The following is a 20,011-nucleotide window of genomic DNA, read 5'->3' as shown; positions in this document are numbered from 1 at the left end:
TCTTCTCAGAGGTGTGACCTCTTTGGTCAAACTGAGCTGTACCAAGACACGATTCAGTATGTCAGATGGATGGAGGTAAGGACCTGCCTGCCCCGTGTCTCCCTGGGCGGCCCCCATGGGAGTATGCTCTGTGACCCTCTGGGTGAGCCAACCCGCTTGTCGCCCTGCATCTCCCCTCATGCTGACAGGGGCCCTGAGCACCCAGCAGGTGTGACTCATGTTCTTGGGGTAGCAGGGACCCCTGTGAGGAGTATTAGCATTGTGCTCAGAGTGTGTGCAGACCTGCCCTAGACCCCTCCCCGGCTGAGCAGGGAGTGCAGGCTGAATCGAGGAACCTGGGTTGGGGGCAGGAGAGGCACTGGCCTGGGATGCTCCTGAGCGAGCTTTTGGGGCTTCAGCCATGGGGCAGAGCCGACCCCCCCGCCTCTGTGGGCAGAGGGTTCACACGGAGGCCGTTCAGGAGGCTGCCGAGGAGAGGGGTCTTACCCATGAGATCTGTCAGGTATACATCTGAGGTGAAGGAGGGACCTGGGATGCAATCCTTCCATTATACAGAAAAGAGACTGAGGCCCAGGAAGGGATAATATCTTCCCTGAGGAGACAGAGTAAAATGAGAGCCAAGGACCAAACCCCAAGGTACTGAAATTTGTCCAAGACCCCCAGCTCATCCCTCCTCTGGAGCTGGCGCTATCTACTCTGCACAGCAAGTACCTTCCCACTCTTTCCATCCTCCTTTATCAAAACTGCTCCAGGAGGAGTCAGAAACCTCTTTCCCAGCAGGGAGGAGATGAGAGCTCCAGCTCGCGGTGCAGGAGTAGCTACGCAGCACATAAGAAATGAAGCTCTGGGCTTCCCTGGTGGCGCAGTGGTTGAGAGTCTGCCTGCCGATGCAGGGGACACGGGTTCATGTCCCGGTCCGGGAAGATCCCACATGCCGCGGAGCGGCTGGGCCCGTGAGCCATGGCCGCTGAGCCTGCACGTCTGGAGCCTATGCTCCGCAACGGGAGAGGCCACAACAGTGAGAGCCCCGCGTACCGCAAAAAAAAAAAAAAAAGAAAAAAAGAAATGAAGCTCTAATGGAACACCAAGGGTGAGGGAGGGGCGGCCCGCTTCATGGCCCTGCAGCCAGTTCAGCTTGAGGCCTCCCTGGCTGCACTCCCTGGTGTGGGGGGGGGGCAGGTGTGGGTCTGAGACCTGGGCAGTCACACAGGGCCCCTCAATGCTCTGCTGTCGCCCTTTTAAAATTCTTACTAATTTGTGATCAAAAGATCTCATTTTCATTTCACCCTGGGGGGCTGCAAGTTATGTAGCTGGTCCTGACTGCCCAGTCATTAACTGTGTGTCCTTGAATAAGCATCTTAACCTCTGGGAACTTCAGTTTTCTCATCTGTAAAATGGAAAAAATCACAGCACCTACCTCAGAGAATTGTGCTGAAGACGAATTAAGAGAACCCATGCGGGGCTCTTTGCAGGCACCGGGCGCGTAGAAAATCCTTAACCAGTGAGAGTTACCACTACAGATAAAATGATTCAACATAGATGCCCTGCTCCATAAAAAGATTATTAATCAAATCCCAGACCTGGGAAACCAGGAAAGGGTCACAGGTCCCCAGACACCAGCCCACTTCCCCTGGCCGCTTACCTTCCCGAAATGGCTGTGTTTGCATCTGCAGCCGGATCTTGATGAGGTCCACGGGCGCACCCAGCCCCACAGAGACCACGCCAGCCACCATGCTGGCCAGGAGCAGGTCAGACAGCACGCGGGGTGAGCCGGCCTCGGGCTCCTGGCACCGGTGGTGGCTGAGGAACCTCTGTGTGTTGCTGAAGACCCCAAACACCACTGAGTTGTAGACAGCGATGCTGGTGAGGGGGAAGGCCATGCCCTTGAAGAAGCCAAACACCTGTGGGGAGACCCAGGGGGAGGAAGCATGAGGGCCTATGCTGCCCTTGGCAGAGACCTTGCCCTCCTGGAGCCTGCGGGCTGGCAGGGGAGACACCATAGGAGAAGCAAACCAGTACGTTGGTGGAAAGAATAAAAGAGGATGCTGATGTGAGGGGAGAGACAGGGGAGGGCAAGAGCATCCTTAACCCGAGGAGGAACCGGCTTCTGCATGAAGCTTTGGTTCCTGAGCCGTGATGTGCTGGGCCTGGAACCTGCATTTGTCACTGGAGTGGCAGTGTTCTTGGGCTGTGGCTGAGGGCAGCCCATGGAGCCCCAGTGGGTAGTGGGCTTACCAAGCACCACACACTCTTTCCTCATGTGTCACTCCAACAAAAGCATTCTCTGGGCACGTGCCAGGCCCTGGAGGACAACAAGAAAGACACACTCTCCGCTCTCACTGAGCTCACAGTCTGGGGGCAGGGGAGGGGGGACCCAGACAAACTGACAGGCAATTAAAATATAATGTGCTAAGCCTGTAGTGATGGGGTAAGAAGGGTCCCCCAGCATCCCAGGGGCACCTGGGCCAGCATGTAGCTGGGTGCCCCGAGCATGGGAGTCTATTGGAAAAAAGCCAGAGGGGGAGTCCCCGGATGAACAGCACGATGTGGCTTCTGTCCATACACACTGCGTTCTCAGCAAACACCACAGATGCTCCACTGAACCTGGAAAATTCCACAGGCTCTTCGAGGAGTCAGTGCAGCACACATGGCACCAAAGATGAAGAAGCACCAGGAAGCCATTGTAAAAACTCCAGGCTGTGCTCAAACCCACTAATCCCGACCTGAACGCATGCCCCCTGTTTGCAAGGGGCAGGACACCTCCTCACACAGGCGTCCACACACGCATGTGCACGCAAACACATATGCACGCACGCACCATGCTTCAGCCTCTTCCTCTACAACAAGGTCCCTCAGATAACTTGAGACATCACTTAGCTCTGAGCTGCTGTGTGTCAGAGGAACACCCACAGTCCCCACAGAAACCCCAGAGCGGAGATGCAGGCTGGCAGACACTGCGGAGAACATGTGCCAAAAAGGAGGCTCAACAGCTGCCGTTCAGGGGACACAGGAATCGGACAACATTACCCCGGAGCAACGAGTGCTGGGTTCACAGCGCTCCCCCTGATTTTAAAGCAGACGATCAAGAGAGTCAGATCAACACCAGGACACAAGACATATTCTGACTGAAGAGAAGAACCTCCAGGTGCAGGCAGGAGGCTCCCGAGCTCCAGGGCACTTCCTAGGATGGAGCCTGGGTGGGGACAGCAGTCAATAACGGGGCCACATTTCCAGTGACTCAAGGAGAAGCCCAGGGCTGCCACAGGGCTTACACCCGACTATTTCTTTAAACCAACAGGTCATTTCATTCTAAATTTTAAAATTTATTTTAAATTCCCCAAGGAGGAGCCTTGGAGTCTTCCAAAAGCACATACTCATTCTCAAGAAGGTCACCTGATGCTTCTTCTACAAAATGCTATTCAGAATTTCCCCTTCGCAGAGAAAACCCCTGGGTCCATGGTCTGGAGCGACCTGGGGTGCAAGCCCGTTCGGGGTGTCTGGGATCAGAAGAGCCTGCTCCCCGCACCCGCCGCCCCATGCTGGGATAAAGGGAGCCTGTGAACACATGGTTTACCGCCACACATTAGGTTTTGAAAACCTGGCAGGTCCTCCTGTTTTTGTAGGAATTTTCCACATTGTGGTTCTAAATGCCTCCGAATTTCTCCAGAGAGGTGATGCCAAACTAGTTTTTTTCCTCAATAACATCCCACTTGGGGGCAGGGTTAAGTTTAGGTAACACATAATATTTGAGGATGGTGTGAGATGAAGAGAGAAAATTGAGCCGAAGGTGATGAGCGGAATAAACAGGCCTCCTGCTGGGCGTGCCGGTGTGAGGGGCTGTGACCTCGGTCCCCAGGAGGAGACCCCACCCCGGGAGCACTTACACTCTCCCTCCTGTACACAGTGCGGATGCATCTAAGGGTGCTCCCGTAGCCAGTGCCGGCCTGCAGGCGAGCCTGCGGAGAAAGGCAAGGGCGTGAGGGCCAGCCGGAGACAGGTTACATCCCCACCTCCCTCACGGCGCTGGGCTCCCAGCACTGAAGCCCAGAGAAGGGAAGGCCCTGCCCCAGTGACCCCGTCAGGAAGGAGGCCTGGACTTCAGTCCCGGCCTGGCTGGCCTTGCATCCTCTCCCTGCACCAAGTCCCGTTCTCACCTTGCTGAATGCAGCAGGAGTCCCCTCGGTCTGAGAGAAGAACAAAGGCCAGTTTGGTGTGCAAAAACAACACTTGTGTGGGGACACATGATGCTGCTGCATCTTGAGTACAAAAAGCTAACCCGTGGCTCTGGCCCACCTGCTGTCCGTCAGTCTGCCCTCCTAAATACTCCCAGGAGCAACCTGCTCTTCTCATCTCCAGAACCCCTGCATCTCTCACCCTGATGATGGGCTGGGCCCCTCGCTGGCCTCCTGCTTCCCCCACCCCAACTCCTCTGCCTGTGTCTACACAACAGTCAGACTAATCTTTTCCAAACAACGATGAATGTTTGTCACTGCTGTTTCAAGCTCTCCAGTGGCCTCCCACCAAACTCAGAATAAATTCCACCCTTAACCAGCACCCAGAAGCGTGGCTTTCACCACCTGCAGGTCATTTCCTCCACACCCGTTGGGCCTGCCACGCGGCACGTTCCTGGACCCTGGAGCATCCGTTGCTTCTCACTTCCAGAACGTTCCACCTGCTTTCCTCCCCTGGAAGGCTCTTTCTCCAGCTTCTGCTCATCTCTTGGGTCTGAGCTTACATGCTGCAATGATGTGATCTGTTTGTCTGTTTACTTAGGGTTTATTTGGGCTCCCCCTCTGGGGCAGGGCCGTCTTGTATTTCCCTCTCGTCCCCGGAGCCGAGCGTGGCTGTGGCACTCGGCCCTTTGCACTGGCTAACCGAGGGGCCGGAAGGTGAAACTGTGGCATCCTCTAATGGAGGCTGGCTCTGGTGACTGGGGGCATCCGTAGACAGGCAGAGGGTCTGAGAAAAGCCACAGAAGAGCCCAGGGCACACCTCACTCTGGGTCTAGACCAGAGCAAAAGTCTGTCAGCTCTTGAGGAAGCTGCCACCGAGGCCAGCAGCACAGCTCAAGCCTCTAAGGACTCCAATTGCAACAGGAGCTAGCATTTAGTATGCACCAACTGCATACTTGGGAAAACACTGGAAATCTTATGGAACTTTTCTCACAGAATCCCACAAATGCTCTGAGGCATGGATACTATCCCCACTTCACAGATGAAGAAAGCTGATTCCCTGTACATGTTTCCGATTGCTGCTGTAACAAATTACGATAAATTCAGTGGCTTAAAACAATGCAAATGTATTCTCTTATAGTGCTCTAGCTGGGCTGTAGAGAGCTGAGCCCTGAGTAGAAAACCCTGGTCACATTGCATCAAACATAAACTTTAAATGCACCAGCTGTGCCTGGAGCCAGCAGTGCATCCTGACCCCAGCTCTACTGCCACCAAGTAGCCAGTGCTGGCTCTCCCACCTGTGGTGAGGCAGCTGCAGGCAGGGAATGAGTCTTTGACCCAGGTCAGCAGCCCAGATCCTTCTAGATTGGCTCTCCCAGGGGCGACCCTGGGAACCAGGAACAAGTCACTCATCTGCCTCCCCACACTCTAATGTGTGTATTCTTCAGGACAGGAGGGGATCGCTCACTGCTCTATCCTCACTGCCACTTGACAATCCTCATGACAGCCCCACCAGGGAGGTGCTCTTTGCCCATTTTACAGACGAGGAAATCGAGGCTTGGGGAGGTTAAGTGCTGTGCCCTAGGCATAGGAGAGTATGTGGGAGGCTGGAGCTGTACTCCAGGTTATTCTGACTCTGAGACTATTGCCCAGACCTTTCTCAGTGAACAGGAACTCTAGAGAAAATGCCAGCCAGAATGAAGGAGGATGTTCTGGAGAGAAACAAGGGCCCCAGGCCACAGCCCCGGGCTGGACCCAGAGGCCAGCCATGTAAGCCAGCATCTTTAGGCTGGGACCCTCAGCAGGGAGGTTCTCAGGCTGAACAGAGACAAGATTTTGTGTATCAGGAAAGGTTCCCTGCAGAGGCTCAGGGGGCAGAGTGGAGAAAAGAAGGAGAGTCCTGGTCTTTACAGGTGACATGTCGCCAGGCAAAGGGTGGCCAGGCTTTCCTGTGCCAGGGGCAGGGGATGAGGATGGGGGTTCCAACAAGCTCTACCCTCCCCTAACCAAGCTGCAGGTGAGGGAAGGATGCTCTACCAGGGAGAGACACTGGTTGCCTGGGTCAGAAATGTGGCTGTTAGGCCGGGGAAGGACTGGACTTGCTTTGTCCACCACTGCTGCCCTGCCAGCCCCACAGTGCCTGCACAGAGAAAGCATCCAAGATGCATTTGAGGTATGAGCAGAAGGCTGGGCCTGTGTGAGGGGCCAGGAAGTACCTTTAACTATTTAGACACATAGGCTGACCTCCCCATCAAGAAGAGAGCAGGCCTGGGCTCTGACTGAGGAGGGGCCCACGGCCACGCAGGGAGGAAGATGGGGAGAAAGGGGACCACAGTGACCACTGGAGAAGGGCCTGGCAGGTCCTCTTTGTGCACGATCCTGGCACAGCGTTAGATACAAATGCGGAAGTCAGGGTGAGGAGGCGCTATTTGCGGCCACGTTCTCAGGGTACAGCTGTGAGTGCTGGTCACCATGGGGACAGGTGGCAGGGGTAGGGGTGGACCCAAAGAATGTCCCTTTGTAACATCTCACTCCTCAATGCTTCGATTTGTTGTATGTCCTGAGGTGACACCCTTCCCCTTTCTGGGCCAGTTTCCACACGTGTAGAACAAGAAGCGTGGATGACCCCAATGCCAGGTGGCTTTGCTGGCTCCGTCAAGTTATAACAGCTTCCCATTCCCAACCTAAGTCTAGAGTCCTAACCTGAAGGTCAAGGCCTCCAAGGATTGAGTGCCGACCTACCAGTCCTGGATTCTGATCCGTAGCTGCTTTCAGAAACCTGATGCATCAGCAGAAGTGGCCATGTTGGCCCTTCCAAAGCACGGCCCCCCCGGTGGTGTCCCCACCTCACTGTCTTTGCCCGTGCCGGTCTCTGTGCCTGGAGTATCTTTTCCAATGGCCCAAGCTTAGATTATGGGCCCAGATTCTGGTTCCTTCGCTCCATAGAGGCTTGCAGGAGAGCACTCACAGTGCCCCATCCCTCCCCTGCAGCTCATGAGAGCCTGGAGGCAGAAATGGAGCTTCACAAAAACAAAATCACTGCCCAGCAAGGACGGGGGAGCATTCCAACTGGGCCTCCTAGCGCTCCACCCCCGTGGACTGGCACAGAGAGCCTGCCCTGCACTGGTGGCTTTCTGGGGGTCAGAAACAGCAGGCACATTCCCAGAGTCAGACTCACTCCAGGCCCCTTTCCAAAAGGTAATGGCAACATGGCTACCGTACCTTGACTGTGTCCAGAGGGTGGCCGACGATGACGCTCGCTGCACCTGTGGATCAAAGAGGACGTCCTGGTTACTCAGTCCCTGGACTCCTCGCTTGTACTGGCTGGTTCTTAGGACAGAACAGAGGACTCAGACGCTTACATTCACTTATTCAGTCAATGCCCAGTCACCAGAGGGGACAACCCCCACCCAGTGTGTTAGGCACAGGCTCACGCATGGAGGAAGGCAAGAAAATGGAGTAAAACCTGGGTCCTGCCTCAAGAAACAAGTACCCTAAAAAAAGGGAGATAAAGGTGCTGGGATAACTGGGTACCCACATGCAAAAGAATAAATAGACCTCTACCTCATACTATATACAAAAGTTAAAAGAAACCAAAGACCTGAATGGAAGCACTGCAACTACAGAAATCATATGCTAAAATATAGGGGGAAGTCTCCACGAATGGAGATTTGCAACAGATTCTTACATATGACAACAAAAGTACAAGCAACATAAGAAAAATTGGATAAATTGGATGTCATAAAAATTAAAAACGTTTGTGCATAAAAGAACACTCTCAGGAAGGTAAAGAAACCTAGAGAAGGGGGGGGAATATTTGCAAATCGAACATTTGATAAGGGTCAGATATCCAGAATATGTAAAGAACTCTAACAACTAAAAAGAAAAAAAAAACTTTTTTAAGGGCAAAGGACTTGAATAGACATTTTTCCAAAGAAGATATACAAACGGCCAAGTACCTGAAAAGATGCTCAACATTATTGGTCATTAGGGAAATGCAAGTCAAAAGCACAGTGAGATTCTGCTTCACACCCACTAGGATGGCTATAATAAAAAAAAAGAAAAGAAAAGAAAAGGAAAATAACAAGTATTCGTGATGATATAGAGAAATTGGAACTCGTATATATTGCTGGTGGAAATGTAAAATGGTGCAGCTGCCGTAGAAAACAGTTTGGCTTATTACAAAGTTAAACATAGGATTACCCTATAACCCAGGGATTCCACGGTTAGAAATATACCTAAAAGAACTGAAAACAGGCCCTCAAACAAGTACATATTCACACATGTTTATAGCAGCACTATGCAAAAAAGCCAAAAGGTAAAAACAGCCCAATGTGCACTGCTGGATGAGTGGCTAAATAAAATGTGGTGTATCCATACGATGGACTATTCCTAGACATAAATAGGAATGAAGTACTGATACGTGCTGCAGTGTGGACGAACGTGGAAAACATTACGCAAAGTGAAAGAGGCCAGACACAAAAGGTCACATCCTGTATGATCCCATTTATAGGAATTATCTAGAATAGGTAAATCTATAGAGACAGAGAGCAGATTAGTGATCGCCAGGGTTTGGAGAAGGGGAAACGGCGGTATCTGCTTAATGGGTCCAGAAACTCCTTTGGGCGTGAGAAAAATGTTTTGGAACTAGATAGATGGTTGCACAACACCGTGAATGTACTAAATGTCACTGAATTGTATACTTTCAAGTGATTCATTTTGTTATGTGAATCTCACCTCAAAAAAAAGAGGGAGGGTATGAAGAGAAAACCCAGAAACTTTTCAGGTACCTGCAGGTTATTTAGCTTTTCTACGCCTCCCTTGTAGCACGTGTAGTGGGAATAACATTAGCACCTACCTCACGGTTCCATTTTAAGAATGAACTGAAGTAGAAAAGGTAAAGGGCCAGCAGAGCTTGGCACTTACAGGATGCTCAAAGGGGCTGCCATCCCTATCGATTTTTTTTTTTTTTAAGAAGGCCTCTTTGAAAAGGTGATGGATACTCCGGATCTTTTCAATGAAAAATGCCCATCCACACACACCTTCACAAGGCCAGAACGATTTTGGAGGCAAGCAAGACCGCCCTGAGGCCGTACCGCAGAAGGCAATGATTGTGAGATTGAAGCAGGAGCCATCCTTCTGAGACCCATTCCCCGTCGTGCTGATGAGGAAGCAGTGTCTCTGCTAGCAGGAGTGACTGCACCAGGTAGGGCAGACCAGGGGTCCTGGAACATTAGATATCTACAGGGCAGAGAAACCAGCTATTCCAGAACAAATGTTCCCTTGGTCTAGAACCTCCAGGCCCCTCTCAACCCCTCCTTCCCGCAGAACGGGGCAGAGGCAGAAAGATGGTGGGCGGCGGAAAGCCGGGCCATTCACTCTACAGGAACCCCTCCCTTCAGGGGAAGGAAGGAGCTCTGGTCCTCAGGCTCTGGCTGTATCCCTCAGCCCAGGGCAGCAGCCCCAGACCCAGCCTTGGGCCATTATCTCCCTGCACACTCATTAGTCCACCCATCTGAAAGCAGGGATACAAGATAAGAAACAGAATTATCAGGTCAGTGGTTTCCAGACCTTGGGATATTACAGACCAGTAAAATTTCAAGCAAGATGTGAAGGATGTAATGGTGAAAGTTTATCATGACAGGTCACTGAGAGAGAAAACAGCTATAGATGAGTACAGGGCTTAAAATGGCCCTGGTACCAGACTGCCTGGGTTGGAATCCTCGTGTTCATCCTAGATGTATGGTTTGGGGAAAGTCATTGAATTTCTCTGAGTATCCATTTCCTCATCTGTCAAATGGGGATGTAATGATAGTAGCTACCTCATTAGAGCTGTAAAGAAATATACGTAGACATGAGACCACATATTGTATGATTCTGTTTATATAGAGTGTCCAGAAAACACTAATTTATAGAGCCTGAAAGTGGTTGCCCAGAGAGAGAGGGAGGGGATGGGGTTTAATTGTAAATGGGCATGAGGGATCTTACTGGGGGATGAAATGTTTTAAAACTAGTTTATGGTAATGGTTGCAACACTTGGTAAAATTACTAAAAATCCCTAAATTGTACACTTGAAATGAGTGGATTTTATGATATGTAAAATAACCTCAATAAAGTTGCTTTAAAAGTATCCATGTAGCATTTAAACAGCACCTGACACTTACGAAGCATTCACTGCTACTACATTCGTGTTCATTTCATGGAAGCGAAAACAAAAACAAACAAAACCATGCTGACATCAACAAAGTAAGGGCAATCTCAGAATAAAGGACAACCCACTACTTGCTGTGTGAGTTGGGGAGGGTCTCTGTGTCATCAGAGATTTTGAGCTGCTCTGACAGTCTTACCCTCCAGGACATTTCTCAAACCAAGCCCCTGGCAGCCCTACTGAAGTTGGTCTGACTATTTAAAGGGCAGCCGAGGAAAGCCTCCCCCTCCGGACGGCTGAAAGGTTGTCCGAAGAGGGTCTGGATGTGCCTGGCAGGTCCCTGGGCACAGTCCCCTGACTGGCAAAGTTAGGAGAGGCAGGTCTCAGCCCTACCCAAGGGAGCCTGTGCAATGGAACTGCCCCCAGGGAGAGGAATCACCTTTGCTTGGGAGGGTGAGAAGCAGGGGCCCTGCAGCCACCTGTCACCTGCGGGGGACAGACATGGACTCCTGCTAGGAGGTGGGAGGGTGCCACCAGAAGGGGAACCACCCGGGATCCTAGCTGGTTAGTTGCTTTTTTTGTTTTTTTTTTTCCTTTCCTACAAATCTCCTGGTCTCCATACCTAGAACACTTAGTGGGGCACAAACATGCTAGCCATAGCCTCTACCTGAGCGAGCGTCTCAGGATTTTACATTGGGGAGGGACTGCATTCGCCAACAGCTCTTTTCTGATGGTCCTCTTAGATGGAGCCAAAAGAAAGGCTATATCTGACAATAAGCAAAGTCCCTCACCCCCGCCCCCCCCCCAATAGCTGAGCAAAGAGGAGGGATAGACCTATTGGAAAGAGAATAATGGAGAAGCAAGGCAATGGATGCGACTATTGCCTAAGCAAACACACCCCAGGCTCAGCAGAGAGCGTCTCCAGGAATGGTAGGAAGGGACCGGCGGGCCCAGCAGTGCCCGAGGAGAGGCATGACAGTTGGCTGTGGCTGAAAACGTGAAGGGTTCCTCCTATCTGGCAGCGGACACCTGCAGCCAGTGCTGGGCTCCCAGCTCTGCGCTCCGCTCCCCGCAGCCGGACGCCACAAGGGCCGGCCTGACCGCCAGGCCGGGCTCCGCATCCCGCGCACGGGGGCGGGCGGCGGTCAAACGCCACCCTCACACACGAGTTCCTGTGAGCCCAGAGTCCCCAGACTCAAGTGCGCACCAGGGCGCCGAAGGGTGTGTACGCGCCGGGACGTTCCATTGGCTGTCCGCTTTGACCATTGGTTTAATCATTACAGGATCAAGTTCCGCGGACCCAAACTTTGAGGCAAATCGCAGGCTCGGGATGAATCTCCCCCGGGGTCGCGGCAGCAGGCGAGAAGCGGCAAGACCAGCCGGGCGGCGGGCAGCGAGCACCCAGGGCGCGTGTGGGCAGCGCCTGGGCGCGGAGCTCCCTGACCCGGCACGGCGTGGAAACTCCGCCTGCGCAATTCCCGGCTGACTCGCTCTCTTCCTCTCGGGCCGGGCTGTCCCGTCAGCGCACTCACCTCTGGGGGTCCCTCCCATCCGGGGATGCGCTCACCTCCGATCCAGCCCGCCACAAAGTCTTCCAGCTGGAAGTTGCCCATGGCCGGGGCCGCGGAGCCTCGCGTTCCCGGAGCCGGGTCGGTGCCCGTTCAGGGTCTGCTGGTCATGGCCCACGGGCGAGCGCGCCGGACGGGCGAAGTCAGGGACGCGGAGCTACCGGCAGGCAGGTCCTTCTCCACAACGGGTTCGGAATGGCTCGGAATCGCCGAAGCGCGCGGGCCGCCGGGCTCGCGCTCCAAGTGCCCGCGGGCAGCTGACATCACGCCCCCAGTAGACCTTAAAGGCGCAGCGCGCGGGCCAGGCGAGGGAGTGTCCACCGGTAGTTATGGTAGTTCTTCACATCTCCTCCGAGACACTGGAAATGATTTCAGGGACATTTCTCAAAGTTCATGACAAGAGGTACAGAGGAAGGCTTTATCCGAAGTCCAGAAGTATTTGATTACAAACACCAAGGTCTCTCTGTGATAGGATTATTTAGCTGGGTGGACACATCCTCTTTTTAGCGAAAACAGAGCTGAAATAATTATAATTGAATGTCCAACTATCAACTAAACCAGAAGTTCTCAATTCTTTGAGCTGATTGAAAGCCATGGACAGTTTCTCTATAAAATACAAAGGACACACAATCTTCCATAACAACTTTAGTGGTCAGGGGCTCTTCCTCCGCCTGCACTCCACACCTTTCTCTAGCCCCCAGGTTTCAAGACCCTATCTATTCCTGAATTACTGAAATAATGTGTGGAAAGCACCTAGCCCAGGGGCAGTCTCCAAATCAGCGCTAAGTAAGTACTCGCTCTTAATAATGTGCAACATTTCCTGGGCACTGACATCGGGCCCCCTTCACTGTACCTGGGCTTACCCCTCACAGCAGCCCTGTGAGATGGGTGCTATTATTATCCTCATTCCTAGGGAAATGATTGTATGACACATAGATTTTAATCTTTTAGAAAACTGGTCCAGATTAGGAGACGAAACTTGTCGCACCTGAGTTGTAGGTTTAGCTGTGTGAGGACAGATTTGAGCTTTTTCCCAGGAGATCCAGCTGCCACGGTGGAGAGCCCAGGGGAGACCCCACCCAGACTTGAAGGTCCTGCAGCACCCCCGGCTGAGGGCACACAGCCCCCTGCTGAGAGCACCCCGGGCCAGGTGGGAATTTCCAGAGCCCTGAAAACTCTCAGCCTGCCCCTGGCCAGGCTTTCAGGAGGGATGAGGCTAGCCTGGAAATTTCCTCTGAGAGCTGCCTCGGCGTGAGGTCTGGGTGGCCAGGCAGCACGCTGTGCCCCTGGAAGTGCCTGCCTTGAAGCTCCCCGAAGCCGCTGATGCCCCACCCACAAAGCCCCCAGGGCTCTCTGAGCCAGTCCCCACCCCCTGCAGACAAGCAGACCCAAACCCAGCTCAGCCTCCTTGGCTCGAACACTTCTGACCAGCCTGCAAACGCACTCCCTGCACGCCCCAGACAAGCACAGGGAGCCAGAGCTGCCTCGCCCTGAGGATGTTTTCAAGCCAGCGTCTGTGCCAAGTCTTACTTCCTCACTCCCCCTCACAGCAGCTGTGAGCAGGCACTGGGGGTCATCCCGGCGATGGTCACTTTTATGTGTGACCATCTGGCTGCGTGACACTACCCAGTGATTTGATCAAACGCTCATCCAGGTGTTGCCGGGAAGGGATGCTGTGGAGGTGACGACCAACTGATTTTAAGTCTGGGAGCTCATCCTTGATAATCTGGGTCAGCTTCGTCCAGTCAGCCGAAAGCCTTTAGAGCAAAATGGACGTTTCCCTGAGAAAGAAATGCCACCTGTGGGATGAGCATTTCCAGCCTACCAGCCTGCCCTCCAGATGTCACACTTGCCCAGCCGGACCCTACAATTATGTAACATAGAATCTCCCTCTGCTTCTGTTTCTCTGGTAGAACCCTAACTGTGTACACCTGTAAAATAGAGACGAAGCGGCTCGTAGGAGACTCAGGGAGGTTTCATGAAACCCTAACCAGTCAGGGGGTCTCATGCCCCCCAGCTGTGAGCTGGTGGAGGAATTCTAGAGACAGCCTTGCTCTGGACCTCTCTCCACACACTTCTCACCCCGCCCTCCACTTTCCTATCCCGCCCCTTGTCCTGAAATGGTGCTTCACGGTGTGCCCACGTCTCCCTGAGCCTGTGCTGACCCCCGTCAGCCATGGGCTCTCTCTTCCCTGTCTCACCCCCAGGCAGTGATGTTTATTGACATTCCAGCCACATCCTAGGCCCTGGCCCCAGAGCAGGCAAGACCTGGAAGGCCAGGGTCTGACTCTGCAGGGGCCCAGCTCCCTCCAGGCCCAGGCTCAGCCTGAGCCAGCCCGGAAGGAAGGCAGAGGGGCGGTCACCTCTCTCTCAGACTTCCTCTCTGTAGGCAGCCCTGCACCCAGCCAGGTCCCAGCTGGAGGTCCATGCTTGCTGGGAAATGTGACCTGGCTACGTGGAGGTGCTTTTGGTCCAGTGAGAGCTCCCTGGCCTCCCTCCAAGAAGGAGGAGGACTGGTGTACCTCAGTGTCCTGCTAGTTTCCAGCAGGGACCCAGCCTTAGCACCTGGGATTGCAAAAAATGGTGAGGGGTAATGTCTGAAGGAAGGGGCCTCTCCCACTGGCACATTTATGTCACATCATCAAGACCATCATGGTGTGGAAGCTGCCCAGGGCTCCTTCTTCCAAAGCAAGACAAAGTTTGCCACTGAGGCTTGATCTGAAAAGGGCTGAGAGGAGTGGGGCTACCAGCAGCACCTCTCCCCCCTCACCATGCTGTGCCCTGCCATGCTTGGGACGTGTGCCAGGACAGTTATGAGAAATGAAAGGTCTCCAGAGAGTGGTCATTGTGTGAACTCACCTTGAAGCCAGTCCACAGGTGGAGAGTCTGCCAGTTCACCAAGGCCTGCCTGCTCTTTTGGAGGACCACCTAGAGGGTGCCAGGTGGACTGTCGTTCCCTCAGTCCTGTGTTGGCACCAAGTAAGAAAGCCTTGAGTTGGCAGGCAGAGGCTCCGGAGCCCTGGGACAGCCTCCCGGGCCCAGAGAGCGGCTGCTTGAACTGCTAATGAGCTGCAGCAGAGCGGAGGGTGTGGGCTCCTTTCCAGAAGGCATCTCTGTGCTCCATTCCCAAATGTGGGCCACAGATCTGCCCAGCAGGCACACCTACAAGGGAGGTAGGGGGAGGACCCAGGTCTGGTCTCGTGGCAGCCAACGGCCCGGCCAGAGGATCCTAGACCCAGCAGAACGCTGGCTCTGGGGAGGGCTCTGAGCCGCTACGTGTGCCTGGCTTCCCCGCTTTGGAGCAGCATTTGCAGTGCTGCCTGCCATGCACACTTGTATTCCGCCCTTGGGAGGGAGCAGGTAAAGCAACGGAGGCACAGGAGATCAACTCCCTCGGTTGCTAGGGTCAGAAGGAAACCCAATTTCCTTTCTCCTTCAGCTCCTTCCCCAAAGATAACCCCCAGAGCATCTTCCACCGCAGTGGGGATCGGCAGGTGGGCGATGCTGACAGTCTTTGATGATGAGTGGTGCATTTCCCATTTCTCATTTGCCCTTTCAGGTAAAGAGTTTCCCAAGCACCTACTCTGTGTCAGTCTCTGCTCTTGGGAAGGGCTCTGGCAGAGAGGGGACCGTTTGCCTGAGATGCCACATGGGGGCGGCTGTGAGAGCACTGAGGGGAGTCAAGTGTCAGTCAGCAGTCAGGGAAGGCCCCCCACTCCCCCCGGCCCCCGACTCCCGGCCTGCAGCCTCCTGGCTGCACCCTGAGTCTCTCCAGCCCCATGGCTCCACCTCCTTGGCCAAGCCCAGGTCCCCCACCTGCTACACCTGGGCCAGGTGCTCCCAACTGACACCCCACGGCAGAGACCCGGCCCTGCTCCCTGCTCTCCTCTGTCTTCTGGAAGCTTGCCCTCACCCGGTGGGGCGGCCTTTCTCCCTGACTACTGCGCTCTCCCTCCTTCTCTCTGTCCGCAGTACTCACTTCCTGCCCCTCGTTCTGTTTGGGGACTCTCAGGGCCCTCACCTGGACCCTCTCCCAGCCACACCCATCACCTCTCAGATCACAACCTCGACACCTCATCTCCTACCTGTCTCTCCTCTCCTCAACTCCTCTACTTGAGGAGTAGATGGCCCCATGTCATCTCTAACTCAGCACATCCTTTTATGGACTCTCTGTTTAACTAACTCTCTAACTATCCCTCCAGTGCCCCACCCAGCTGGCCACCCAAACCAGACGCTGGGCATCACCCTCGATTCAGCTCTCTCCCCCAAGGCCTCATTCCATCAGCTGTGAAGTCCAGGGTCCATCTCCTCCCTGGCCCCAACATCCATCCCTCTCTGACGTCTCCCAATGTGGCTCAGCCCAGCCCTGTGCCTCTGCCTGTCTGGATCATGGTGGACAGAAGCCTCTGGGTCCCTCTGCCCCGATCCTCTGTCCCTCCAGCAGCTGCCACAGTGAGCTTCTGAGACCTTGAATCTGTTCCTGCTCTCCGGCTGACAGACCTCCAATGACTCCCCACGGCCTTGAGTCTACTTCCACTTCCTTAGCTTGGCATGTGAGGGTCTGTGGGCCTGGGTCCGGCTGCCTTTCCACTTCTCACCTCCTACCACCCCAGCCCTCCCCTCGGGCCAAAGCCCCAGCTGCGTAGTATGTGCTGCACGCCCCACATGCTTTTCACATGTGTGCCCGCCCACATGTTCCCTTGCCGGGAACGCCCTTTTCCCCACTTCTTCTCTAGCTAACCCTCACACCTTACTCCTTTGAAACTCAGCTCAGCTGCTCCTGATAGGCCTTCCTTGAAGCACGGCCCACTCCATGCTGGATCTGCTAGCTTTCAACTGTATTTCCAGAACATTCCAGGCATATGCATAGCACTGCCGTCACGCTCTACGGATTACAGGCTGCCTTCCCGTCAGGACTGTGGACACACTGAGAAGAGGGCACTGCCTTATTCTCCTCTGGACCTGCAGAGCCTGGCAGAGGCCCGACGGACATCACTGCTCAGCGGGACTTAAAAGGGGAGGCCATGGAGACCAAGTCTGAAGGGCCTGCTGACTGCTGGCAGTCAAAGAAGGAGTCTAGATACAAGGCAGAGCAGAAGAGACCAGGGTCTTTCTTGGCATGTCACAGAAGCCCGGCTCCTTGCAGGCCCTCAAAAGTTCCAGATGCTTTTCCAGCTCAGGGCCTTTGCACTAATCGCTCCCTCTGCTTGCAGCTCCCTCCTCTTGCCATCCTCAAGGCCAGCTCTACCTCCCTCAGGACTAAGCTGAAACATCCTCTGCAGAGAGGGCTCTCTCATTGCCCCTCTCGAGGCTCCCTGCTTCTCCTTCCAGCCCTCACCGTGTTGGTCAGTCTTTGTGCAATGCCTGGGAGGCCCAGGAGGGTAGGAGCTGTCCGCCTTGTCCACTGCTGCTGCATTCTAAGCCTCTGCTGCAGAGCAGATGAACGGTAATGACTAATGATTGAGTGCGAATGAATGAATGAAGTGGGACACATGCATGTCTTGTCTTTCTTCTTTGGGTGTTTGTACCTGCTGCATCACTCCTGTGCCGGCCTCAGACAATGGGAGCTCTGGGGTCCCTTCCCTGACTCTGATGAGTGATTTTGAAGGTGCCGCTGGAGTTTCTCATTTGGGGCAGGATTCCTTCTTTTACTGACAGTTCTTTGAGAGAGTCTGTTCAGAGCATGTTCTGTATTTGGTCCAGTGTCCCTTCAATTTGATGCTCCAAGTCAAGTAACAGAGGCGAGTGGCTGTGAAGTGAGGGGGCAAAGCAGCTGCTGGGAGGCTGGGCTGCCTGGGCTCTGCTTCTGGTGCTGCTGCTCACTGGGCACCTTGGGCAAGTCCAGGGCTCAATTTCCCCTCTGCTTTTTGTAGAGTAGAGACGGGCCTCCTCAGTGTCCAGAGAAGTCTAAAATTCTGGGCCATGGAGATGCCGGCTGTGGGTGTCTTCTTAAGATCTGTCAGCAGAGGGCGCTGCGGCACAGCACTTGGAACTCCCAGGAGGAAAGGACAGGCTTGGCTGCAGCAGGGGGAGAGGTTCCTGGCCCAGTTTCCCTGGCACTGGGCTGGCAGAGTCAGAGCCAGTATACACTTGGGCAACGGGAGATGCGCTGACACGGGAGGCTCAGGAGGAGTCTGAGGGTGCCAGAGCGGACCTCTGAGGGGCTTGATGTGGACCCATCTGAGGCTTCCTGGGAGCTGACTCTGTACTTGGAGGGAGAGCCCCCAGTAAGGAGAGGTGACACCTCCATCTCTTCACCTGCCTTGACTCATCCAGGCCTCAGATTTACCAGGTTCTTTTCCACCTCAGGGCTCCAAGCTGGGCCAGTGCTATATGTTCCTCCTACACTAGCTCATCAAATTCTGTGAGGCAATTCCCCACTTTGCAGGTGAGAAGAATGAAGTTCAGATTAGTTAAGCAATTTCTCCAAAACCACACAAAACCTCCGTGAGTGGAGGATTAAGGCTTCACACCTTTTGTTTGACTCCAGGACCCGGCTCATAACCGAGGTGCTGCCTCCTGGTCAAGCCTCAGAAAGTGGAGGTGACTCTCCCCAAAGCCCTGCCCCCTCCCTGCCCTGGCCCCCGAGCGTAAATGTCCTAACTTCTCTGACTCAGCTTCTCCACCATCAGGGAGATGGTATTAACCTTTGCCAACTACGCTCACATTCTTAGAGTTGCTGGAGCAGATGTCTCAGGAATCAAGGGGAGCACCCTGGGCTGCCCTCAGTCCTTGCCTCCCTGCCAGGGTCCTGTGGGCTGAGACGGCTCTGTGCACATCTGAGAACAAGGCAAGTCTGCCCTTTCCTTCTCAGCTGATGGGCATAAGCGGGCTTGTGCTGAGGACAAGCGGAGGCCGGGCAAGTCGGGGACCAGGAAATCTGGGATTGAGGGATTTCCGCAGGAGAAGAGGGGCGTGAGGTGGGCGATGGCCGGGGGATTCCACTGCAGCTCTTGAGGTCACATCCGGCGGCCCCTGCTGAGCACTGCTGTGTGCTGAACTGCCTGGGGTGCAGAGAGCTGGTGACTCGGATGGTGAGAGAGGAGTCTGTGTTGGGAATGGCGGCCCCATCTCTGCCGCTGTGTGGCGAGTCTCCTCCACCAGCCGGCTCAAACTTCAGGGGCAGAACTCTGAGGGAGACCAGGAAACCTCCTCTCATGCCTGAGCTGAAAAGAAAAGGAGCCAGACTCTGAAGTCTCAGGAAGGAGCTGGTCCTAAAAAGACGATCTGGATTTTGGCCTGCGGAGGCAGTAGAGAGGGCATCCATCACATCACAGGCAGAGGGCAGAGCGGAGTGACCCCAGGCAGGAGAGAGCACGGGAGCCAAAAGAGCTCGCCTGCTGTGGGAGAGAAGGCTGAAGGCTTGGAGTCTGAGCTCCAGGGCCCTGGCTGGCCAGGTGCCTCTGTGGGCGGTGGCATCTGCTGTCTATCGGTGGTCCGCAGTCCTCCTGCTGCCCCTGTGAGTGGACGGAGGACCCATCTGGGGGCTAGCTGCATCTCACCTGGACAGACCTCCCTGGCCCACCCTGAGGCAGGCCTGGGCTCCTTGCACACCAGCCTTGCTTTCTGTGGGAACCTGGCGGGCTTGCCTGGGGAGGCTGAGGCCTGTGCTGGTCCAGCCTCTCAGAAGGGCTGTGGTGTCCCTTCGCTCCCCTCACCCAGCACACGCACAGCACACTCATCAGCCTCTGGGTGAGGGTGGGGCGTGGGCACGAGAACCAGCAACACGTTCCGTCCGCAGAGATGGCACAGGTCCTCCCACTTGCTCTGCGTCTCTGGATGCACTCTTCCTTCCCGACCTCAGTTTCTCCATCTATTAAAAGAAAGGCCAGACTTAAGACCCCACACCTCAAAGAAAGAGACGGGGTGACAAAACTCTCAGCTTGGAACCCACCCCAAACCACTGCTCTCTGCTCCAGGGTCAGTGTGAACATGGCAAAGAGGAACTTCCTGTTTTTAAGAGAGGGGTGATTTAAAGGACTCCAAGGACATCTCATTTTTGATGCAAGTACAAAGCAAAAACTTAAAAGAACAAAATCTCAAAACCATGTGGATTCAATTTTCTCCAAAGTAGAGATTTCCTATGTGACAAATCTGTAGCCAGGGAGAAGGCTGAGGAGAAC

At 54.3% G+C, this 20,011-nt stretch overlaps 1 protein-coding gene across 10 annotated transcripts in view; it reads right to left on the bottom strand.

Moving 5' to 3' along the window:
- The window catches only part of SLC25A48 (solute carrier family 25 member 48), a 46,762-nt gene extending 31,244 nt beyond the window's left edge, over positions 1 to 15,518 (bottom strand). The window contains exons 1-5 of one of the 10 annotated variants that reach the window (XM_019924463.3): positions 14,748 to 15,518; positions 11,888 to 12,247; positions 7,395 to 7,438; positions 3,885 to 3,956; positions 1,643 to 1,901 (exon numbers count right to left, since the gene is read on the bottom strand). In XM_019924463.3, the coding sequence (XP_019780022.1) occupies positions 1,643 to 1,901; positions 3,885 to 3,956; positions 7,395 to 7,438; positions 11,888 to 11,933 (421 nt within the window). In that variant the 5' untranslated portion in view covers positions 11,934 to 12,247; positions 14,748 to 15,518. Of the gene's footprint in view, positions 1 to 1,642; positions 1,902 to 3,884; positions 3,957 to 7,394; positions 7,439 to 11,852; positions 12,478 to 14,747 lie in introns of those variants that run through there. The other 9 variants (XM_019924459.3, XM_019924460.3, XM_033853198.2 and 6 more) reach the window with 9 other exon arrangements.
- Between the last annotated feature and the right edge of the window lie 4,493 nt (positions 15,519 to 20,011).

This window comes from Tursiops truncatus, chromosome 3, assembly GCF_011762595.2.
Source record: "Tursiops truncatus isolate mTurTru1 chromosome 3, mTurTru1.mat.Y, whole genome shotgun sequence".
NCBI lineage: Eukaryota > Metazoa > Chordata > Mammalia > Artiodactyla > Delphinidae > Tursiops > Tursiops truncatus.
Note: the sequence above shows the minus strand (reverse complement) of the source record. Positions and strands in the feature narration are given on the sequence as shown.